The following is a 25,191-nucleotide window of genomic DNA, read 5'->3' on the forward strand; positions in this document are numbered from 1 at the left end:
GAAAAAAAAAGGAGAAAAAACAGGGCATGATTCACCTTCCCTCCGCTTTAAAAGGACAAGAGCTGTGTCTGTTTGTCTCCACTGACTACAAAGGGAGCCCAGTGTAACTGGCTCAGATACAGATCTCTGTATATATTCAAAAGAAACTAACTCTGACAACATTCATTAAAGGGAACAATAAACAGAGCTTAGAAGCAGATTTCAGAGACTGCCTTCAGTTTTCCCTTTTTCAAAGCAAGTGAAAAATACAACTCCTCTGTAGCGCTAATGCACAGCAATGCTTGCAATCATCCAACCTAAACAGTTTTCACAATTCAATTAAAGTTGTTGCACGTCTTTCTTGGCAGCTTGAAGGGGAGGCCTTGCTACCTTCCTACAGGATGATGCTTTACCCCAGCCCTCCCCATGCCATTCCCTCAGCTGTACTGGTACACTGTACCAGCAATTAAAACTGTCCTTGCAAGACTTCATGCTCAATCAGACCAATTAATTCATCTTTATTAAAATGAACTTTTTGTAATTATATTTTTTTAATAAAGAAGAGTTATTTGGTCCAATTTACCAGGAAGATGCTGGCAAGTTGTCAGGGCATTTAAGAGAGAGATGGAGAAGCAGACAAGAGCAGCAGGAATGTGGGGCTGGTGAAATTACCATTGCCTCCAAAAGAAATGCCTGTCAGAGAACAGCCTCTATGATGTGCCAAAAGGAAGGTGTCTTACAATGTCTTACAATAATTACTTACTTACAGATATAGCACAGAGCAGAGTAACATCATTGGCAAATTCATCATATTTTGATTTTAACAATTAGCATCCAAAAAAATATCATGTAATCATCTCAGCTAGCAGATCTGAAAGGGAATCAGTTCCTGCAGGCAAGACTGAAGTTAGAACAGGATGTGTATGCCTGCTGAAGAGAAAGTGGGTTATATTTCCATATAAAAAGATTAGAGGAAGACACAACCATAGCAACCTAAGTTGTCTTATTCCACATGTAGTGGATCAACGAGAGACTTGCAGGTTTGTTTACACCACAGAGCAGAGCAGAGTGTCAAAGAGCCCAGAACAGGAGGAGGCTGTTACATCTATCTACCTAGAGAAAGGTAAGACCATGACAAAAACTAACACCAGCTAGCTTCGCTAGCAACTAACAGCATCCAAACTGGCCAGTATAACCAATCTGGTCTCACATAGTTCAAATAACCTTGCAGAAAGCTCCACACCATACCAATTTATGAGTGGTGTCTTCATTCCTCTAGCATAAAAAAAAAGGGGTCCTCACAGGGGCATTCCCATTCAGTCTACAGAATGGAAAAGCATTAAATTTAAGCAGAGCAGCGTCAGAAGATATGGCACACATATCATTTTAACATTCTGAGCATAATGATCAGTGTAAATCACATTTTTCTCCCTATTCATTTAACACTGCCTGCCAATCCAAAGGGAAAATGCTTTGGTTGGCACAATTTGTGAAATAATTTATATATTCCTTTTTAAACCACAGGTCTGTCACAGATTACTCTAACATTACCATTCTGAAAAAGACATATTCTGTAACATCACTATCAACAAAATCAGAAATTTCATGCTTATTGCATAAGCATTGTGAAGGTGATCAGGTGATCTCAGCTTTTTTTTTTTTTTTTGGATTCATTAGGTTTGGTAACAGCTTTGTCTATATTTCAGTTACAGTGTGATACAGCAAAATCTCACAGAATACTATGGGAAACATATCTGCAATCACTCAGTACAGGTTTACATGTTCCATTTGCCACCGTTCTCCACAAATAACAAAAACAACTAAGTCTTGAAATGAAAATTGTCCTTTAGTTTTTTCTTTAAATGCTGGCTTTCTGGTCTGAAGTGTCTCCCAGGTCTGAGAAATAGCCTGCCTGGGTCTCTGCACATCTCTTCACTAACCTGCTGCTTGCCAGCCCTGGAAATCTATATGCCATATAACTCATACCACTCCCACCCAGCAGACATTTACTCTGCAGAGCAGCACAACATCCTCCTCTGAGGTCTGAAGGAATCATGGAAATGTCTGCAGATAAACAAGCATCCAGGATTATGCAGCTGCCGGAGTTACCTCCACAGTCTAGATAATTCAACACTTGCAGCATCCTCGTCAGAGATACTTGACCAAGATGCAGCTCTGACACAGTAGGGTTAGTAACTACTAGCTTGAGATGACTGTTCAGCACTATTAACACCACAGTTCTGTGGAGAACAGCATTATCAAAAATAGATGAAGAACTTAGATCTGTTTTCTCTGACTCAGAACTTCCACACCATGATTGTTCCTTGGAGAGGTGTTTTTGACAGTAAAGGTATCAACCACGTGGGTTTGTGGAAGGGGATGTTATCTAAGCAACCTAACATGAAAACAGACTGTTATAGGTCTTTTACATGTTGTTCCTGTGCAAAGCTTATATAGTATTCACCAGAATAAATACAGTTAATATTTCCTATTTCTACATAAAAGCTCAAATTCTAAAGCCAGGACCATAATCTAATCAAGTCATTAAAAAAAAAAAAAAAAAAAGCAAATTAAGCTGCTTTAACCAGAGACGGAAATTCCTTATGCCCCATAAGAAACACCTACTATACCAGTACCAGATCTCAAGAACAGGTCTTTTGATTTTGAGACAGAGAGTAGTTACCAGCATTGCTATTTGGAGAGAGTATACAATCCACTCTGCAGGAAGGAGGTGGGAAGCATACCTCTACATACCTTCCCAGACATGTTCTCTTGAGTATGCTGAATTCAACACCCTCACTAGCCAAGATTTTGGATCAATGAAAAGGAGAACTTAGTATTATCTATAAGCTATAATAATGCATGTTGGGGCAGGGGGGGTTGCTTACAGTGTTGGCCCATGATTAAAAAACTGTGCACTTAAGTAAGCACTTCATCATTCTAAAGAATATTTGGTGATAAAGTCAATTTAGGAGAAACCTGACCTGTCATTCCTTTGGACATGGTTACCTATTGTTCAAAAGTAAGCTTTCAAGCTATTTATCCATCTGGTACATACATTGGTACAAGACTTCTCTTACAGGTTTTCATGTTCCCCAGTCACACAGATGTGTCCCTTGGGACTACCTGGACAGGGGAAGTTTGCCTTAGTATCCAAGGGGAAGGAGCAGCAGTATCACATACCCTGTTCACATGGGGGCTGCATCCACCCTTGTACGAGACATGGAGATGCAGTGACATCAGAACCAGTAAATCCCGAATCTTAGTTCATCATATTTTAAGCTATAAAGCATATATAAGCATAAAGCTTTCAGACTCCTCTCAAAGTTATTTGATATTCACCTCATTACCAATCAAAACACTTTAAGGAGGTAATTAATGTAAAGACAATGCAATGGCACTGAAATCAGTTAAAGACTTCTCATTATTTTAGGAGTTTTTGGATTAACAGTCTGATTTTCTACTACTAGAAGTTTTCTTCTACTGCTATCTAGGATATGAGATATAATTACAAAAGCTTATCATAACACCAATTTTTGTACTATTTATTTTTTAGTTCCCTTCCTGCCTTAAGTTTAGGGAAACATTATTAATATCTTAGGCTAATTTTACAGTGGTGGAAGGCCTGCTTTCCATGGATTAATTCCAGTTTACCACAACATACATAAACACTGTGAATTCAAACCAATCTGAATTTTAGCCACAAAGGAGAGGAGAGGTGGAGAGCAACATTTTGCAAAATGCAGTGTGTGCTTCATCTTTAATAAATTTTGTGGTCAGTATTCAGCTCAACTCATTTTCAAAGTTCATATCCAACCTCCAGTCTTACCTAAACAGCTGTGCTCCTCTCTATCACTTCCAGCCACTTGAGAAAGACAGCATGAGATGAATCTTACCCTGGGGACATCTGTTTTTCAGCAGACATCTCAGTCCCTGACTAGAGATTTCAAGCCTGACATTTAAGGTTTAAGTAAAGAAATTCAAACCTTGTCTCGAAAGCACTTTGTTTAACACAAAGAAATACAGACATATATGGTAGCTAGAGATGTGAAAGTTGAAATAGTATGAGTATCATGACGTATTTAAGTTGGATCCAAGGGACCATGCATATGTATACATATATATCATGCATGCAGCATTGCACTGCCATGTGTCGATTTATTGGAGCTAGACAGGTTGTATGTATTAACAGGAGCAAGTCTTATGGTATACTTAAGTTCTGATAAAAGAACAAGGAGCAGTGAGATCTTCTGTGTGCTCCATATACATGTTTACCCTTCAAGGCCACCAAGAACATCAGAGGCTTTCATCTTGTCAGCAATCTGCTTTCTACATAGCCAAAAAATTACTGGTGTCATCTATATTCTTAACTCCAGTCTGAGGAGGCTTCTTGTCAAAACCAGCTAACCTGATAGGGCTTTTTTCATGCAGAAATAAGTCTCTCTAATCTCTAGCAATTGTACATTACATTGGTCCAGTTTACTCAGCCAGAAGCAGTTTAAAATGCCCAATGATAGTACTCTTTTGGAAATGTTGTTTTCAACCCTTAGAAAACAACAGCTGCTTTGTGATCTCATGTCTTTGTGTCTTCATACTGGTAGATCTACAATTGTCAGTGCAATCATGTTCCTCTTCCTGTAAATTTAGTAAAGAAGTTGTCATTGCAACCACAGCAGTCATACAAAATTTTGCCGGACAGGCTCCCTTTCTGCAGCTTGAGTCTCAGGTGCTGAATAAAGGAATGAAGGAGACTAATGAAAGATCCATTCCAACAACAACAAGAAGAAAATCACATCAACTAAAACTCTTCACAAATTTGTAAGAATTAGGGCAAACTGTATAAACAAACAAACAAACAAAAAAGGAGCTTTCATGCTCTTCTGTTGAAGCTCTCCTATTCCTTTAGTTTATTTTAATAGACCAAAGGAATTTTAAGTCTATATTAATTGGACTAGAGGAAAAGCAAAAAAGGCTATGACTGAGCAGTTAGCATACTAATTCAGAGAAGGTGCCTAGGGTTCCTCTCTGTTAATGAAAGAATTTTATTTCCACCTGCTACACAGGATATAAGACAATTCCAAGACATATACTATATTGCTAAGCAGACACACTAACAACAATTAAAATCCAAGTCAAACAGATTTTTTTTTTTTTTTTCTCAGAAGAACAGCTGGCTGCAAGAAAAATATAGCTAATTTGAATTTCCTAACTTTAAAATTTTGGTAGTATATGTAATTTTTTTTCTTTTGTACACTGACTCTTTTCTTTCAAATGGAGCCCACCATCTCCAATGGAGGTAAGGATAACAGGTAAGGAACCTGTTTTGTAAACAACAGACTAATAGAATGTCAATTTCACACCCTTCACAGGGTAGGATAATGATTACATACCAGATGGAACTCCAATATATGTGTCCATAAGGATATAATTTTATCATATCACAAAGTGAAAAAGATCAAATAATTCAAGCATTAACCCTATGTTTTTTCTAACACTATGGGTTAGTTCCAAATCTCACCTACATCCAATAAACATCCTTAAATGCAACATTACAGTTTCCCCTACAAATGCATCTACCTGCTGCCTTTATTTACATTTTAAAACTCTGGCAGAAGGGTTTTGCAAGGGAGCCTCTCTAGCTACATTTCTGAATCTGACACTGTCTTCTAAGATGTCACACTTCTTTTTCTTTGCACAAGTATAGCCACTTCCTATATCACATCAGAGTAGAAAATCTAAAAACTAGGCTCAAATCAAGGTTAAAAGCAGTACTACCCTCCAATAGCCCTGTGGCTTTTGGACACACAGACCAAGTGTCACAGTGACAAGCTTATGAGAAAGTGTTAACACTTTTACTCAAAGCAGAGAAAAGATATAAAATCCTTATATATATATATATATTGTAAAATACGGCTTTCATACTTCTAAAACACCAAACAGGGCAAAAAAAAAACACTTAATGCTGGGATTAGGAAAATTTCTGATACAGGTTTACGTGACTGGTTTATGTAACAGGAAAGTATTAGGAATTTACATCCTACTATTGAATTAAGGTTCAACACCAACCTAGAAATCACACTAAGAAGCACTAACAAGATAGCTACCTCTAGAAAAAGGAGTAAAATGATATGTATTTGATACAGATACCATTGTCATCATTATTATTGTCTGTGGGGTCAGGGCTTCTGTAATGACAATTTTTAGAGAGACTGGCCTCTTCAGACTCCCAAGAGAAAGACTGTCTCCTCCTGGCACTAACTCAGAGCACGTTGCTAAATTTAGGCTCTTCTAGGAAGATTTCAGACACCTCTCCAGAGACACCCGAAGCAAATTTTGCCTTGTCAGTACTTCTCATAGGTACCTACACTGCAGTGAGAACTGAACAGACGGTTAACAAAGAGCCAATCCTTGCTACTTTCAAACAAGTAACACAAGTATAAGCTCACAGAAAGTAGAGAGGAGTATAACACTATCAACAAAGAATACAGTATGACTGCGAAAGCATGAGAATAGCACAAAACACAATAGTCAAAGCACACGAGTTACAGAAACACCATCAACACAATTATTACACTTCTGCAACACCTTTTTTCCCAAGCCTTACTCTGTGGGATAAAAGGCACTCTACAGTATCTTTTTAAGCATTTCCACCCCCAGAACTAGTCAGGTTCACCATAAGCAGAAATGAGCTTAGACAGCAAAGTTTAAGATGCTTTTCCAGCTATTCACTAAAAATAATAATAATAATAATAATAAAAAAAAATGTTTCATCAAAGTAATAATTTCAAATTTATCAGCACCCACATACACCAAAAATAACAATATCTTTTTACTGGAATAAGTCCAACACAAGAACATATGTGCCTCCTCACAAACAGACATTTATTTTTTTTATTTATAAATAAAGATTCATTTGTAATTACAGTGAAGTATTTCAAACCCGCTATTTCAAAATAAGTTAAGAAACAATTGTGCGACACTTTTAATGTTGGATACACTACAACACATGAAGCAGAAATGACAAAAAGAAACTTGAAGACACCATGGAGAAACAATGACTCCCTTCTTCACTTTATCCTGTCATATTTATTGCTTGCCTGTAATCACTCTCTCTCGCTGTGTGTTAGGATGGAGGAATAAAGAGTACTAAGAAGGTATGGTAGTGTTTTGCTTGAGAGATGTGGTGGTGCCTAGTGACGGCACAAGAGGCAATGGGCACAAATTGAAACACAGGAGATGCTGTCTGAATATCAGGAAACACTTTTTGACTGTGAGGATAACTGAGCACCAGCACAGGTTGCCCAGAGAAGTTGTGGAGCCTCCCTCCTTGGAAATCTTCAAAAGCTGCCTAGACATGGTCCTGGGCACCCTCTCTGGGTATCTCTGCTTGAGCAGGAGGTCGGACCAGATGACTTCCAGAGGTCCCTGCAAACCTTAACTATTCTGTGATTCTATGAATTCTAGGGAGAAAGGACCTAAAAGCATTAGGATGTTGAACTAAATTCTCTCTATTTGCAGGTCACAACAGAATGGACAACTAAGTTGATATCACCCATACACTACAGGCCACAAAATCCTTTCCTCCCTTGTTAACAAACTAAAGAGTCATTATGAAGCAATAATCAGAATTGTGTGTGAAGCCTAAACTACAAATACATAAATTATCCAATATCTTTAAAACAGAAAGTCAGATTCAAATTCTTAATACAGGACTTAATACTTCTCTTTTGAGGTCATACACTATGGTAGTACCCAGAGTCCAATGAAACTGGTATTACATTATACAAGCTACTCCTGAAATATATAATAAATTACAGCCCCTGCTCCTAACAGCTGACAGTCTAAACACCACTTTTGTTTCTTACACAAATCTTTACATGGCTTTGAACTGACTTTAAGAAAAGTGACAGGCAGTTAATCATATCATAGGATCATAGAATCACAGAATGGCTTGTGTTGGAAGGGACCTCAAAGATTATCTAGTTCCAACCCCCCCTGCCATGGGCAGGCATGCCACCCACTAGATCAGGTTGCCCAGGGCCTTGTCCAACCTGGTCTTGAACAACTCAAGGGATGGGGCATCCACAGCTTCTTGGGGCAACCTTCTCCAGTGCCTCACCACCCTTACAGTGAAGAATTTCCTAACCTCTAATCTACCTCATGACCTAGAAAATTGTACTGGAAAGAGCAAATATGGGTGCAGATGTAGCAAAACAGAGAATGATGTGGGAAATGTAACTAGGCAAACTAGGCATAAGTTGCTTCCTTGGCATGGAGACAATGCCAAAAAAAAAAAAAAAAAAAAAAAAAGGGGGGGGGCTGGCCATATGCAAACAAGCTGCTGCTCAGCACACCAGTCTAAGTCCTGCGCCTGATTACCACAACATCTTTCTACTTCTTATTGAACTCTTCTCTTTTTCTGTGCAAAGGGTTTTCTCTGTGCCATGTGTGAACATGTGCATGTGTGTGAGAGAGAAAAAGATTCCAGCAAACTTCAAATCATAGTTAGCCACTGGAGAGGACAGGAGGTCTGGGAACCAGCTACTGAGCAACTATGGGCCTGACCCTGTAGGCATTTTGGGTCTAGGCCAGCCAACAGAAAAGTCCAAAGGTCCATACATTTGAGATGCAAACACACATCAAGTCAGACTAGCCAGTGAATAGGACTGGAAGTCTGAGGACTGGATACTGGAGGGACAACTACAGGTCAGCTATCAAAGAGTGGGGGCCTAGGGTCGTCATTGGAGGGACCACACAGGCTTGACAATTTTCAGCAATCATCTGTACTTCCATTCTGCATTCCAGAAAAAAAAAAAAAAAAAAAAAAAACTACCCATAAACAATGTTATTGTATAGACTTCTCTCATGTTACAAGGTGGGTAGTTACAAGGAGCCGGTATGATGCCAGCTCAGATAGCTAGGTAGTCTTGTTTTACGTACTTTACAATGTAGAAGTTGTAATGATTGTTCAAATTCATCAGTGAAAGCGATCCAGTACCACTTACATACTGACTTACATGAGTTTTTTTTTTAATTATTATTGTGGTAACCAAATAAGCAAATAAAAAAATGGTGTCTAAGCTTTCAGCTCAACATCACTTTGAATCAACCATTAATCCTTACCAAATTTCTATAACATCTCTTAGTCAAATACTTCAATAACAAAATAAAATATTCAAGAACATGTGGTAGTACATTTTTGGCATATTTTCTTGTGATTCTTTAAAATTAGTATAAATGTAATTGTTAAATTACCGTAAATGCTTTTCAAAACAAGAAGAATTCAGAATTCAGCTTTTTTTTCTGATAAAAACATTTTTTTGTCTTGCAGATAGACTTACAGTACTTTATTCCCTCAGTCTTCTCAGAAGTGTGAAGCTTTTAATTAAGCATTCAATTACAGTGTTTGACCAAGCCACTTTCAAAGACTAAGAATGGCTTAGTGACCCCCCCCCTCCCCTTGCCTCAAAATGAATATTCCACAATAAAACCTATTCTGTAGTTATTCATTTTAAAAATATATCCCACTCTAGAGGTAAAATAAATTATATTTTAGGGGAAGTTAATGAGAGAAAATCATATAAAACACTCAGGAATATGATTTTTATAAAATCCTATGTCTCCAACATTCAAACTAACAACCCATCTTGAAAAATTAAAAAGATCAAACAAATTTATTGGGGTTCTGCAATGGCTCCATTTTAGGCCAGTGCTCTTCAATCTTTTCATAAATGACTTGGATGCAAGACTTCATGGAACTCTTCCAACCCAGGCTATTCTATGATTCTATGATCCATGAATGCCCATGCCTCACTAATATTCAGATCAAAGCTTACTGACTACATTCCATTGTCGGTCAGAAAGTTTTACTGTATTACAAGAATATTTGCACAAAGCCCAGTTAAAAACTAATTACTGGTCTACATGTTGTATTTCCATAAAATATGAAGACAGATATACTGGATGTGGAACACTTGGTAAAGAAAGTGTAGATAATCAACTTCTCTCTAATATATTAAAATACGAGTTAAGCTGCTGAGAACAAAGACTATATGTCATATTTACAAGCCTGTGGACTATATCCTAAAAGTAAAACACCTCTCAGAAGATACTTAGATGTCATGGCATGGAAGAATCTGAACAAAAGATGCAATGTTACAAAGACAAGAAACAAAGTGCTCCCTGAAAGTTGAAAAGAAAGAAATAAACAATATCTTAATAAAGAAGCAGTGCTACCTCTATATACCACATGGGGGAGGCTCATCTATGTCCTGAAATATTATTGCCAGTTCTCTTCTGTAGATATCAAAAACTGGCAGTGAAAGATAATGAGAATTAAAGATAAAAGTTATAATGATAATTTCGGGACTAGCAAACAGTGAGCAAGACACATAGGCTATCAGGAGCAAAAAAAAAAAAATATATTTATAATTAAACTTATAAGTATAAATATATATATATATATATATATATGACAGCTTCCAAAACAGTCTAGTTTTGAAAATATTCTCTTTCCCACAGAAAAATCTCAGATTCATCTCAGAGGATGAATCACTAAGTGTATCTGTGCCCATTAATAAAACCTAGTTTTGTTTTTAAATCCTATCTGGGAAAGCAGTTTTTATACCTTGGAAACAAAAACAGGGATTAGTAATCCACTGGATAACGATAATAGTGCCTGTATTTTAAGGATAACTCTAAGGGATGATGCTACTACTATTGTTTTTAGACTTATGCTACCTTTCAGCTTTCTAAAATGGGACAGATATCTTCTCTATGGAGGTAATACGTAACATGACTTCTCTACAAACCTTTAAATTACGGACTTCAGATTGCAAATTCTGCACTTTCTCACAATTATAATAACAACTAGAAATCAGTTCTAAGAAAGTATTTAATTATGAGTCACGTAACAGTTAATTTGCAAATATGAAAATAAATTCTTAAGTAGCATGCTTATTATAATTTAATAAAAAGTAATTGTCATATCTAAGAGCCATATTAAAAAGAAAAGGATAACTGTGCACTGAATGAAGTGTCCGATCTTCTATGCATTTGTTGTCATAAGATTTTTTAACCAAACACTTCTATCTTGAAGTGCAGAGTAGAAACGTTCCAGTGCAAAAGAGAAATATTCTATTTGAAATGCAAGCACATGCTTCCAAGTAGAATATCAAAAATGAAATTTTCCCAATTGAAATGTACAAACCATCTTCAGCAGCCGTGTTAGAAAATCCAGTGACAGCAGCAATTTCAAAACCTCTGAGAACTGCTTGGAATTATGCAGGTGTTACTAGGGGTTATTTCAAATAAATGAAATCTAACAGGAAATAATTCTTACAAATGTATATGTGTGTTCTAAGCACTAAACTTGTATTTTGGGGAAAGACAGCTATACATCTTTTCCTGGTGAATGTTGTATCTCCCAAATAGTACTCATATGCTGACAGGAATTACAGACACCCAGAACCTTTTGTTATCAGAATAGCATATAAAGAGGAACTGAATCAGTCTTGCCAGTTCTTTCATTCCTTCTAGAGCATTAGAAATGGTATTATTCATGACGAAAACAACAATCCTATCGTTTGCAAGCTTCAGGACATTATCATTTGCTATCCCAAAACCATTTTATGTAAAATTTTAATCTCCATTACATATGAAAAATAAGGACAAGAAAGCTGTATTAGATCTTCTTAATCCAGTCCTGAATGCCATAACATACGTGTCTGATGCATCAACACACATGAAATAAACATTAAAACCTTGCAGTTCAAAACCACCGCTGCATTCAGCTCACGGATACACAACATGAACTTTATTCCATTTATAGTATCTTCTGTTTGCTTCTGCTATTAACACACCACAGTGTAAAAGTTCCTTATGACTGCAATTTTTAGTAGCTGATTAAATGTATTTTTTATCTTAAAGATGTCAAACTAAATGATTTCAAGATGAAACCCTGGGAAGGGAAAAGAGAGGCGAACAGGACAGGACATGGCCCAGTTCTGTGTAAGCACAAAGTTTCTCATCCAGGTGAAATATTCTCTCTGGGGCCCTAACAGCTAAGATTTTTTACAGGTAAAGAGAATATAGTTCTGCTGAATTACATATTCCTCCACCCCAACCCATTTTTCTTACAGATTTGTTATTTGTTTGGACATCAAACTTAATTGATGTGACATTGGGATCTAGCACAATAAAGGCTAAAATTTCACTGATGAGATTCTTGGGTTTCATAGAATCATAAACAAAGGCAGAATTGACAGTGGAACTGTTTTACAACATACCATATCCATGGACAACATAATGGCATCCATCTTGAAGTATGTTATTTACTTTATTAAATGAATAATAGTTTAATCTTAAGGCTATAAATTAATGCAGCCAATTGCAAAAGCTACAGACTTCTGTTGCCTACTCTTTTGAAACATATGAAGAAGCATTTCTGAATGAAAATTCATCTAAGACAAACTCTGAATCTGACCAGTATTTCATATTCTCCAAGGAAGAGCGGTTTTCTTTCTGGCAGGCTGAAATGGATGCAATATGCTTTGAAGCTCTGCATAAAAGCTGAGCTCCTACAGACTGACTCCTTGCTAAGCCTCTTAGCTCCTCAGTTTATCCATCCGGCTGCTCCACAGCAGTTTACAGAAGCAAAGCTACATAGTGTAGTTTCAGCCAGGGTGTAAATCAACATCATTTCGTCAATTTCAGAGGAGTTATACCAACCTGCAGCATCTAGGAAGTTTACATACTGCATCTCTCTTCTCACTGGACTTAACACTGACATCTCCCAACATCTCCAAGTATTACCAAGAAAATATAGAAGCTCCACGACACCTTTAAGACTATTATGTGACCCTGCTGATGTGAATGAATCTCAGGAAATAAGATAGAAAGCAATACTAAAAACTAAGGGACAGTGAATTGATTTTGCACAGAGAGCTGCAGTAAACAAAACAAACCAGAAAAGTTTCACAGAGAATATTAATGAAGAAGGCTAAAAAGAAAGAAGTGATCCAGGTCAGGCCATTAAGGAAAAAGCAAATAATAATAACAATACCTCATCACAAATTGCTCATGGAAAACAGGAAAAATTACAAGCAAAGACCTTATGATATGAGGTTACATTTAACTTTCATCCTCCTTAGAGCTAGCATGCTCAGTCCACAGAATTAGGGCTTGTAATAAGCCTAGTTCATTATAAACTAGATATAAGATTTAACTAACTTAATAGTAGATCAGAGGAATGATGAGAAGCTTGTCACAGTGCTCCACAGAAGAACAACCTGCAGTATATCTCCACTGTGCTTATGCCCTTAAAGATTTATTCCAAGATGAAATCTTATTTCCACCATGAAACACATAAAACACTTTTTTTCACTAGAAAAGAAACAGACTGGTAAGCACAGCAAGGTGAAAGGTAAACTAGCATGATTCTAGTGACTCAGGCCTGAAAAATCAAGTAGTTATTTTTTTTTATTTTATCACCTAGGATTGCTTTGACATAAGTCTCTCACAAGACCTTTAGGCTTGTTATGAGATATCCTAGTGTTGGGATAGTTCACAAAACAAATCAATATTTATATGAAGATCAGAATGTAATGCAATAAGGAAAACATACATGAGCAGAAATAAATGATTATTTCTGTAAAGTATAAAAATATAAAATATAAATATAAATTATAAATATAAATATAAATATATAAACAGATTTATAAGTTGCAAGTAGAGAACATGAATTAGTTAAAACCCAGAAAAACAGCCTCACAAAATTTTACCTTTTTTGGTTCACAGCTCTTTTCTCTGTGTGTAGTCATTCAGATATGCTGACCTTGCAGACAAAAATCAATTTTTACTGCTTTTTATTTCTATGTGCACTGTAGTGCTTAAAGAGCTATGAGAATCTAAACTGGATTAATTATTACTGATGCATCACGGACAAAATTACTAATCAAATTCTACCTATAAAACATCTCAGGAAGCACAGACTAGTACATTCTAAATGTTTTTTTCACTACATGTTTAATATTCCTCACGTACATCAGTGTTACTATTGACTCTGTGCCAAACAGAAGAGGCATGACTAGATTTCAAAATCCCTCTAAAATATACTTTCAGGGCATATGGCTGAAGGGAGAAACACTGTTCAACTCACAAGTATAAATTTTGAAACTTTAGTACCAGAAAATAAGGTTGCCATTCTTATTGAGTCACTTGTTAAAAATAGAATAAAATTACACATACATATTTATACATATATGCTTACTGACAGAGTGGACAGCAAAATAAAAGAACAGGAAGGTCAGATTGCAGAAAGTTTGTTGTACTTTAAAATGGAATTAATAACAATCTCATATTTGGTTTCAAAACTGGAAAAGAAATAATGTGAAACCAATTTCTACAATGTTAGAGTAAGAAAGATGATGTTTTCTTAACCCACACTATTTATAAAGGTACAAGCAATAACTGAACTATTGGAATCATAGAATCACAAAATGGCTTGGGTTAGAAGGGACCTTAAAGCTCACCTGGCTCCAACCCCCTGCCATGGGCAGGGACACCTTCCACCAGACCAGGTTGCTCAAAGCCCCATCCACCCTGGCCTTGAACACTTCCAGGGATGGGGCATCCACAGCTTCTCTGGGCAACCTGTTCCAGTGCTTCACCACTCTCATACTAAAAAATGTCTTCTTAATATCTAACTTAAATCTGTCCTTTTAAAAAAATAAATAAATAAATAAATAATAAAATTAAAACCAGTTTAAAACCATTACTCCTTGTTCTATCACTACACTACCTGACAAAGAGTCCCTCTCCTGCTCTCAATTTAATATTAATTCAATATTAATTAAAACAATTTTACCATAGAATTGCTGCAGTAGAAACATGGGTCCATTCCCTCCTTGAACATACTGCTACCATAATGGGTTTTACACATGGCATGTGATTTCTGAGAAACTTTCTGCAAAGTCCAGGAAATTCATGATGCCACAACAATGATTAAATATAACAGATCAAAGTGACCCCTGGTCAATATGTCTATGGGACAAATGTCACTCACTGTGACTTCTACATAGAAATTATACTGATAACCACAGAGTGATTTAAATTCCAAACAATAAAAGTGCCTTTCTAATGCCTTTATTGTCTATTAAATATAAATTAATACATTGGAAGGGAAAAACAGATCATTCATTCCTCTGTATTGTTTCTGCCTTCACAGTATGGATTTGATTCAGTTGCCTGTACTTAGATGCACAGGCCCATATCAAGATGCCCTTGGGAGGCCAAAGGAGCAGCAGAAAAGGCACAGGCCCTGTGGAAGGTCTGTATCCTTCCTGAGTCATCCAGAGGCAACTGAGGGCATCTTGAATGGTGCTAAATGCCTACAGGAGGCAATTTGAAAGTAGATTCTACACTGGGATTCATCTCCAGACTGGGACACCCTACACGACAAAGATGTATCTTCAGGTTATTCATTACCATCAATGGACTCAATAGAGCCACTGCTTTCATCCTCGGGCCAACACCTATACCATATCCCTTGAGCAGCTCCCCAACTTCTTCTGACACTGGACAAGACTTGCACTGATTGCAAGCATGGGCATCCAGTTTTCTCTGCAAACACATGATCTCAGTGGTCTGAATCAGGAGCCAAATTCTACCCCAAAGTTAGGTGGGATGATTACCAACATGTGGACCTCAGTTTCACCTACTTAAGTATAGGCAAATGAGCTCAACTGCATATTGCTAGGACAATAAGTGTTATGGGGTCTTTCATAGTCAAAGCAAAGAGGCAGACACCTTCAGAAACTGATTCAGTTAAATGCCTGCTTTTGGATAAGACTAACCACAACTTCCTTTATCCTCCAAAGCAGAAAGGTACCTGCTCAATCTCTTTTAACTAGGGCTGTAGCTGACTTATACAACCATGTATTCATATTGCCATTGGCTTTATTTCCTTCTCCTGTCATCTTCCTATATTGTTCATTTGTATTTTCTGTCCTAGTGATTTATAAACCTTAAGATAATTCCAATCTTAATCACTTTCTTCAACAACACTTATTACAAGGTTAAGAGAACTCTAGATGATAAAAGAGTAAAAATAATGGTGGCTGATACTTATTTAGAACAAAATTCAGCACACTGAGATATGACTAAGTTCACTGGCACTGAACAGCAATCTGATTTATCCCAGTACTCAAATCTACCAAGAGCTCAACAAAGCAGTGCAAGCAATCAAGTTATAGATTCTCTTTGTCTGTCCTATACTTAAGAAAGTCCTGATAATTTTATTAGATGTGGATAAAAATGCCCTTAAAAATTTATTGCATCTTGATAATTTTGGTTTTGCATAAAACCAAAAGCACTGTTTTTCAAATCCCAATGCCAGACCAATAGTAAAGTTAGCATCAAAGTTTTCTTGCAAAGAGGTCCAATAATTCCTATTTTAAGAAACATATGAAAAATATTAAATCTAAAAAGTGGGAGTTATGCAGCAGAAGAAAAGAATAAGAAGGAGAATATTTTTAAACCTACATCACCAGAAAAACAAACAAACAAACAAACAAACAAACAAAAGCCAACCAACCAACCAAACAAACAAAATTGTTAGCATCCATGGAGTGGAGGAATAATGTACACAGGAAAAACTGCACGTTGGCCACTTCTGGTGCTTGCTGAACACTGAACACTAGTCAAATGCTAGGCCAAAAATGTCAACTTACTAGCAGAGTAATTCAAATAATAAGATTACCTTGTTCCAATCTAAAGCATAGGGAACGTTTTGCAGCTTCTATCTCAGGACTTGGATGATCCAGAACACGTCTGCACCACTGCAGAGGACTCAGTGATTTCTCTTGAAGGGTAAGAGTCTTGGTAGGCAAGACATACAACCTTAACCAAAATACACACAAATGTCAGCAAGATATGCAATACTTAGAAGTTTACTTTTGTATTCTCAGTTTCCTGCTCTCTAATAATTTATAATAGTGCAAATCTGCAATACACTAATAACAAAAAACATTCCAAAATAAAATTTTACACTCGTTTTCTTGCCTCCTCAGAAAACTAGGTGACAAATTACAAACTCTACAGGTCCAGAACTTCAAATCTAGGTTATACTAGACTTCTTCTAAAAATCTTGCAACACATTATTACCACCGTCAGAATTTCAGCACAGCCCAAAGTTCAAATCCATTAGGTGCTCATACACGCCAAAGAAGCTACCATTTTTCCCTTCTATATTTATCTTTACTGAAGATTAGATAATTTCAGCATTAGATTTTACATTCATATCACAATTTCATTGTTCACACTTTTACCTATGATTTAATCAACTTGTCAGGATGCTGATTAGAATGTAATTTTTATACACACTATCTTCTCCTACTTGTACAGCATTTTTTTTAAGATTAGAAAACATCCATTGAGAAACAATGAAAACCTCATTTTGATATTCAATTCCTGTAGGGAAAAAAAAATAAGTAAATATATATATATATATATGAACTCGTACATATGTGTTATTCTCAGACTACAGCAGGCAACTAATCAGATGGTCAAGCACATTAGGAAGCCAGGTATCAAAGCAGATTGCACGGGTAAATTCTTGAAGCTGAGATCTGTGCTGCTGCTGCTGTCTTCATAGATTAGTGCGTCAGCTCACCTGGGAGAACACAAATCTCCCAGGATGTAAACTATTATTAGCCACCAAAGACGGCTTTCAGCTCCTTGGCCTTACCACTTCTGATCAATGTTACTGCAGACAGTCTTAGATTTTTGGCACCAAAACACTCCACAGACTGCAAAGGAATTTGGCATTCAAATAGGGGGTGAAAAAGGCAAGACAACAACAACAAAAAAAAAAACAGTTGAGCCTCTTGGGTGCCCACTTTCAGTCTTTCACCTTTAGGGTTTTGGTTCAACAGCTAACCAACCCTTAGTGTAACTCTTCTCCCATGTCTGCTCAGTGTCTTATTTCTGTGAAGTGAATCAGCACTCCCTGTCCAGCTCACAATGAATAAATCTCGCTGCAATCAGTATCTCCTCTGGCAATTCCAGCAGAGTTCAACTGCTGAATTTTTCTGAGGAGAGGACTCATTTCCCCTTGTTTCCTTGCAATGCTTAGCTACACATTTAAAAAATTATCCTGAGAAAAAGGAAAGGAAAGGAAAGGAAAGGAAAGGAAAGGAAAGGAAAGGAAAGCTTTGAACTCTCCTGCTAACTTGAGGAACTGTTTCAAAAGCTAAACATTTGACTGATGAATTCTCAATGATCAGATGTCTAAAAAGCTGAAAATCAAAAAGAAGTTTTGACTTGTCTTCAATTATGCTAGTCCTAGTTTTTTGTAACTGCAGTTAAAAAAACACAGACATCTAAAATTAGTAAATCAACAACTAGGATACACAGTGGTCTTTGGCTTTCCAGATATCAGCTTGCTTTGAAGACTTACATTACAAAAAGCCCCAAGCAGCTGACATCACACAGCTGACCATTAATGGACAATGATGGAGATTCAGCCTTGAACGAAAAATGCTTAGCAGCTAAAACAACTCTTAGCAAAATAAGTAAGTTATCTAATTCTTCCCACAGACACATACATCCATGACATGTTGATAAGTTTTGACCTCAATGAACCATTTAGGATTGCTTCCAGGGTGCAAATCAAACAGGACCTTGATCAAGACTATCACTCTGTTGAGGCACATAAAATAATGCTGACTTTATACAGCCCTACAATATAAATAAGTGGGAACAACATTTTGTTTAACATGACTGGGTCACACAAATTTGACATTCTCCAGCACTCAGTGTGAAGGAAAGTTCAATCATTCCTGCTCATTTGTCACAAGCAATGGGTTACAGGACTGAGGTGAGTATTCAGATACTCAGATTCAAAGCAGATTCAAGGCAGGTCCAACAATCCCAAACAACCCTGCACAACCAATAGTGCATACAATGAAGCAGTACTGACAGAATTTCTATTCAATTTTTGGATGACTCTTAACTGGAAAAAGCAATTTTCAAAAACTGAGGCACAGCATTATTTCACACTATGAAGTACACATAACCAACATTCAAAAAATATTTATGGTGTTTGGACTAATTATTAAATCCTTTCTCTGCTACCAAAATAAGGATGTTTATATGCATCTCAGATGCATTACACTGTATTTTATTCTAAGCTGACGTAAACTTCCGCTCTATTTAAATACTGTAACCATTCTAAAAGCTATGTTGAAGCGTTGATAGACACTTAAAACAGGTAATATGAATATGGATAATACACATTTTATTACTGACATTTTAACACAATCGGGCATCAGTTATGCTTAACATGTTTAAGTAGCATGATTTCCATAGTAATTCTGCAAGATGTGGATAGTTGGTAAGATGTCTGCACGCTTTGCTGAGGTGAGTTTTGAGGTGCCAGACTTTTAAACGCATTGATATCTTTAGTTTGTAATGACCCCTTCCACTTGTTTTCAAGAAAAACAAGCTCTAGGTCAAGGCATCTGTGAGCGTTTGGACAATCAGACACATGGTCTGATTTTTTGGGTGGTCCTTTAGGGACACAGGAGTTGGACTCGATGTTCCCTGTTGGTCCCTTTCAGCCCGGATATTGTATGAATCTATGAAATCTACGAAATTTTATTTTCGGCTTTATTATTTGCCCTTCGTTTCAGCTTCATTCTGGGCACTAACGCACTAGCATACCGCCATGCGTCCTACAACTACACGAGACGCACAAACAAGCCTTGTGATCAGTGGCTAAAAGACAAAAGCTCTCCCAGCTTCCTGAAGACAATCGGACCGGGACTTTAGGACGGGGAGGCAGCGCTGCCCTGATAACGGACCTCCCGATTTCCATTCCTTATGTAAACCGGAGCCCGAAACCGGGCTGAGACCCAAAACGAGGCGATCCCCGCATCCCCAGGGGTTAAAGATGCGCTGACCGGGGGGCAGCGACCCCTCCGTGCCTCCCCGCTCCCACTGCCCCCCACCCGTGCCAGGAGCACCTCGGGGGGCCACAGCCGTTCCCGGGGAGGGGGCAGAGAGCCCTGCCGAGCCGTGCCATGCCGTGCCGCGGAGCGAGCCGCACGTACCACGTATCCTCGTCCTGCCCGCAGCATCCATCCTCCAGCTCCAGCACCGCCACCTCGTCCAGCACCGTAGCAGCCCCCGGGGCGCTGGCTTCTTGCCCCCCGCCGCCCGGAGAGGGCTTGAAATAGGCGAGGGGCTCCTGAACAGAGGCGGGGGGCGTCGGGCTGGGCACGCAGGGCGGCACGGGGGGGCTTGAGGGGCGCAGCCCCCCGGCAGCCAGCAGCAGGTGCGGGCCGGGGGTGGTGGCGGCGGCGGCGGCTCGGCTGCGGAGCTGCTCGTTTTGCTTCTCCAGCTTCCTCACCAGCTCCTGCAGCTTCTTCACCTCCAGCTCGGCGCTGACGGCCGGGCCGGAGCCGCTCCCCTTCACCTCCGCCATCATCGCCGGCTTCAGCAAGGCGGCCTCCATCCTCCCTACCTACTCCGCCAAGCCGCCGGGGGGCAGCGCCCGGCAGCGGCTGGGGTGGAGGGCTCGGGGGGGCTCCGGGGGTGCTCCGGGAGCACCGGGAGCACCGCGCCCGGGGCCCTGCGCTGCGCTGTGCGCGGCGAGCGGGATGCGGGTGGGGTCCCCTCCCCCTCCCCTCCTTCCCCTCCTCTCCTTCCCCTCCTCTCCTTCCCCTCCCCTCCCTTCCTTCTCCTCCCCTCCTTCTCCTCCCCTCCTTCTCTTCTCCCCTCCCTTCTTCCCTCCCCTCCCACGGGTGGGGTCCCCTCCCCCGACTGGGGTCCCCTCCCACCCCGGCAGCCGCCCGGGGAGGGAACAAAGAGGGGCCCGGAGCCCCCCCGCTCCTTCCCAGCATGGGTCCGGCCCAAGGATGCTGCTCCTTCCCCGTGAACCCGGTGGTGGCAGAGCTGTCATTGCGCGGCCTGAAGCGGGGTGGGAATGGGGGTCACAGCCAGGGGTCGTGTGTCGGGCCCCCGGTGCGGCCAGAAATGCCACTTGGTGGCATTGAGACGTGCTGACTGTGGGTTATGAGTCTGGGAGATGCACAGCTGATGAAACAAGAAGACAGGACAATGCATACTAAAAAAAATACACAGGGAAATTGGTGATGGGTAGGAGAACCCCTGGGATGAAAAATTCCACCCCCCCACCCCCCCACCCCCCCCCGATACTGAAAGGATTCCCTTTGATGTGGTCCACATAAGCAGATCAATCTGCTATCCTTCATTATCCTTCAGTAGTGAAAGAAACCTCCCGTTGCATCCCGTCTGATTCAGTGTCACACAGCTCAGCCATTACACACCCAGGTCTGGCCATCGTTGGGTTCATTTACGCTTACAAGGGACACCCTCCTGAGTTTCTTACATCTCCAACACGAAATGCAGACCAAAACTCCAGGAAACACGTGGACTGCCAGGCCAGCCAGCAGTGATAGCTGTGTGGACCAGTTCATCGCCACCCAACTGCTCAGCACCAGCTTTGGACAGAGTAACAGCAACAGCAGCCAGCAATGCCATCAGTGTCCCTTCCCTAACTCAGGTTTGGTGTATAAGGACAGACAGGCTTTGCTTTGATTCTCTGTCCAACTCATAAGTAAACTTGGAAATCATCCAGCCTGTCCAAGTTTCCCCTTTTTTGTTTATGCTCTTTGAAAAAGAGTCCTTTTTCTGCACATGGATAGGAAAATGCCACTATTATTTGCTAATCTCTTAAGCACTCTTACAATATAAGTAATAACAGGTAGTACTACGAGAATGGCTGGCAAGGAAGCCAGAGCAGGGAACAAAGCACTGACTTCCAGATCATACAACTTTTACCACTGAAGAGAATATATATAGCCCCCAGTGTAACAGACTGCAAACAGACAGCACTTAATCCAAAATTTTCATTTGGTCTCCTCCATCCATTTGGAAGAGAGAAGTAGAAAAGTGTTGAGAGTGTAAAAATCTCCTGGCCCCATTTCTGCCACGCATCATCAGAGTGAGTAACCTAATCCAGTTTCCACTACTACAGATAGCCCTAATCTTTATTCCCCTAAGGAAAAGAAGAATTGAGCTTCTACATGTTTAGCCCCAGGCAACAGGCATATCTCTCAGGTCGTTATCGCTAATAATGGTACTAGTGCTAATTCTTAGAAATTCATATGCTAATCCATTAAGATTGTAAAGGAAATACTCGAAAGAGATTCAAAATGGAGGAGTTATTTTTTTCTCTTTTAGCTGGACTAACAATGTTAGACCAACAAAACCCAGGAAGCAGGTATCTGATTGTTTTGCCTTTTAGTTTTTTCATGTTGTTAGCACAGGCTTAGCTTCAAGGAGAGTATTCATTATGGATCTGGAAACAGTATTTTGATCACTTTGCCAGCTAGGTTTTCACTGAAGAGCATAAAACCAATGTCCCAGGCATACTAGCGGTCACATTGTCCTCTAACTGCCAGAGCAGGAATATGGCAGTGTGGTCAGGGCCCTTCACTGACAACAAGTCTAATGCACGCACCAGTTTGGAGGCAAATCAGGACACCAATCCGGAGATGAGCTACAGTATGCAGTACCACCACACAGGACTTTAAGAGTCACCATGGAAATGCTTGTCTTCAGTTACGAGTAAAAGTAGTTGCAGATTTTCAGCTACCTTCTTCTGTTTGTGCTGCCTACACAAATGTTGTATGCAGACACTTCTTTGGGCAGACTTCCAGAGGAGAAAGAATTTAGGACTAAGCATAGTGCCTTCGCATGGGTACAAAAACTTTTGCAGGGAGTTCAGCCAAATTGATCACAGGTGGGATTAGGTTCACTACATTTCGTCCCCCAGAGAATGAGCCAGGAGGTTGGCTCTTCTTTGAGTAGGGCTGCTTTGAACCTAATCTCCATCTGGCAAAAGAGCTTAAACTTGTGCACACTTCAACTTCTGTGCTAATAATCAACATGAGACACTCTGTGTTTTGTTTAGTTTTCCAGGTATTTCCTGGATGGCTGGATTTAGTAAAGGGTAAATATCTGTTTCACTGTGTTGCTTTTGTTGCTGTATTTCAAATGTACGTGGAATTTCACTAACACATCTTCACCCAAGGGTGCTCAAAAACACATTGTCTCATGGTCTTCATGCTGGCCTGCTAGTCTTTTGCAAAGATGATTTGAACATCATTAAAATATTTTTATCTAACTGTTAAAATGAAAAAAAAAAAAAAAAAGACAATATTTGTCACTACTAAAAAAAAAATGTTAACAAGCTCCATTCAATGTCCCAACACTAGCTGATGAGTTAGTAAACCCATAAGCTCTTTACAAAGCATAGTAAAGCCTTTATGGTTCCATTCCTAAAGTTATTGATAGAATGTGTTTTTAACACCAACCCCAAACTTCCTAGCATTCCCATTAAACCTGTTATTCCTGCACCTAAGAAACTCGGGTGTCAGAGATTTTGGCTACTTACATGGCCTGCTATAGCAGAAATTTCTGAATCAGTGTAGTTGCTGATAGACTCCCAATGAAGAGAACAAAGAAGCAGGAAGTCTACAAATCCCATCTGCTCTTCTCTGATAATAAGCCTGTTGCTTTATTCTATAATAGCTGCAGGCTGGACCTGCCTTTCAGGCAAGCCAGTAAAGAATTAATTGCAGTAATCCAGTCTGGGCTATACAAAAGATGTGTTACAATAAGGTCAGAGCACGGATGGTAACCTCCAAGTCTGCTGAGATTTTTAAAGTGCAGTTCCAGTCCGAAAAATGGTTCTGAAAGTAGCTTTATAAAAATAGAGCCACTAAAGTACCAGCAGAAGTCCATCTAACCCAGTAACAAAGACTGATAACAACTCCTTAGGGAAAAATATATCAGAAACAAGAAAAATACTGAGGGATTGTCTCCAGCTTTTAGTAGATGGTGGACTGGGACATCTGGATCTTTTATTTTTTTTATAGCCACCAATGTGTAATAATATTACATTTGTCGAACCCCGTTTTTAAACCATTTATGCATTAGGACTCCACAACACCCTATGGCAATTAGCACTGCAACTTAATTATGCATTGTAAGAAAAGCTACTTCCTATTATCTGCTTTAAATCTGCTGCCTTTTAATTTAATTGGGTGTCCCTTAGTTCTGTTTTTCTAAGACGGAATGATTAATCATCCTCTATTCAGCTTCTCTTTTGTCATTCATGACTTATAAAACTCAGTTACTTCTCTTCCAAGCTGACAAGCCCTAATTTATATCGCCTTGCCCCCATAGAGTCCAGGCTGAACTTTCCATTGTTTCCTGTCTCCCCCCTTAAAAAACTGAATTGCCCAGCCCATTATTTCCTTTTGATTAACATTTCTTGTTTTTTTTATATCATGACAGCTTAGGGAACAACTATGAAAATTTACTTTTAAATCTCAATACATTCATTTAAAGAAGCCACCTTAACCAAAAACATATTGATGCCTTCAGATACATTCATGTATTCATGAGCATACCTTGCCTTGAAAAAGCTACATGGAATCTCCTCCAATGTATTATACATATCCAGATGCCCGTGTATTCCATTATTTATTAAAACTTGTACAAATTGACTTCATAGAAAAGTCAGATTAACTGCAATGTAGCTCCCCAGAGCAGCTTTCGTATTTTTTTCATGTCTGATGTCACAGCTGATGCTTCCAATTCATTTGACACCAGGCATGCTTTGAGCGATAGGTTAAATGCCCATGAGCAGTTCAACAATGGGACATTTCAGCCGCTGGAGAATTTTTGCATGGGTACTGTCTGGTCCTAAATATTTGTTATTGCTAGACCTACAGATTTGTTCTAAAGTACTTGAGTAGACAAACATTTTCCTGGAGTAACAGTGTGGAATCTTCATTCTCAATGTCTCTTGCAAACATTTTGCCTTCTTAGTTCAAACTTTCCATTTCCTGCTAATTGACTTTATCATTTTTATAAAATTTCATTTTTTAAACGGAAATAATTCTTTCTGGCCTTTTCCTTATTAAATTATTATTAAACTTAAAGTACATTGCAGTCACTATTAGCATGAATTTTCTATTAATAATGTTCAAAATTGTATCATTTTCTGTGAGTCCCAGTTTCTTCAGAAAATCAGTATTTATGGTATCTAAAATATTGCCTGTTCTATAAACTTCCCTTCCCTTCCCTTCCCTTCCCTTCCCTTCCCTTCCCTTCCCT

The 25,191-nt window shown here is 39.0% G+C and overlaps 1 protein-coding gene across 2 annotated transcripts in view; it reads right to left on the reverse strand.

The window, feature by feature from the left end:
* The window catches only part of SLAIN1 (SLAIN motif family member 1), a 51,437-nt gene extending 30,748 nt beyond the window's left edge, over window positions 1-20,689 (reverse strand). For both annotated transcript variants that reach the window (XM_035320076.1, XM_035320066.1), the window contains exons 1-2: window positions 20,091-20,689; window positions 16,739-16,878 (exon numbers count right to left, since the gene is read on the reverse strand). In XM_035320076.1, coding sequence (XP_035175967.1) covers window positions 16,739-16,878; window positions 20,091-20,494 — 544 coding nt within the window. In that variant the 5' untranslated portion in view covers window positions 20,495-20,689. The remainder of the gene's footprint in view (window positions 1-16,738; window positions 16,879-20,090) is intronic.
* Window positions 20,690-25,191: the final 4,502 nt, after the last annotated feature.

This window comes from Oxyura jamaicensis, chromosome 1 (assembly GCF_011077185.1).
Source record: "Oxyura jamaicensis isolate SHBP4307 breed ruddy duck chromosome 1, BPBGC_Ojam_1.0, whole genome shotgun sequence".
NCBI classification, from domain to species: Eukaryota; Metazoa; Chordata; class Aves; order Anseriformes; family Anatidae; genus Oxyura; species Oxyura jamaicensis.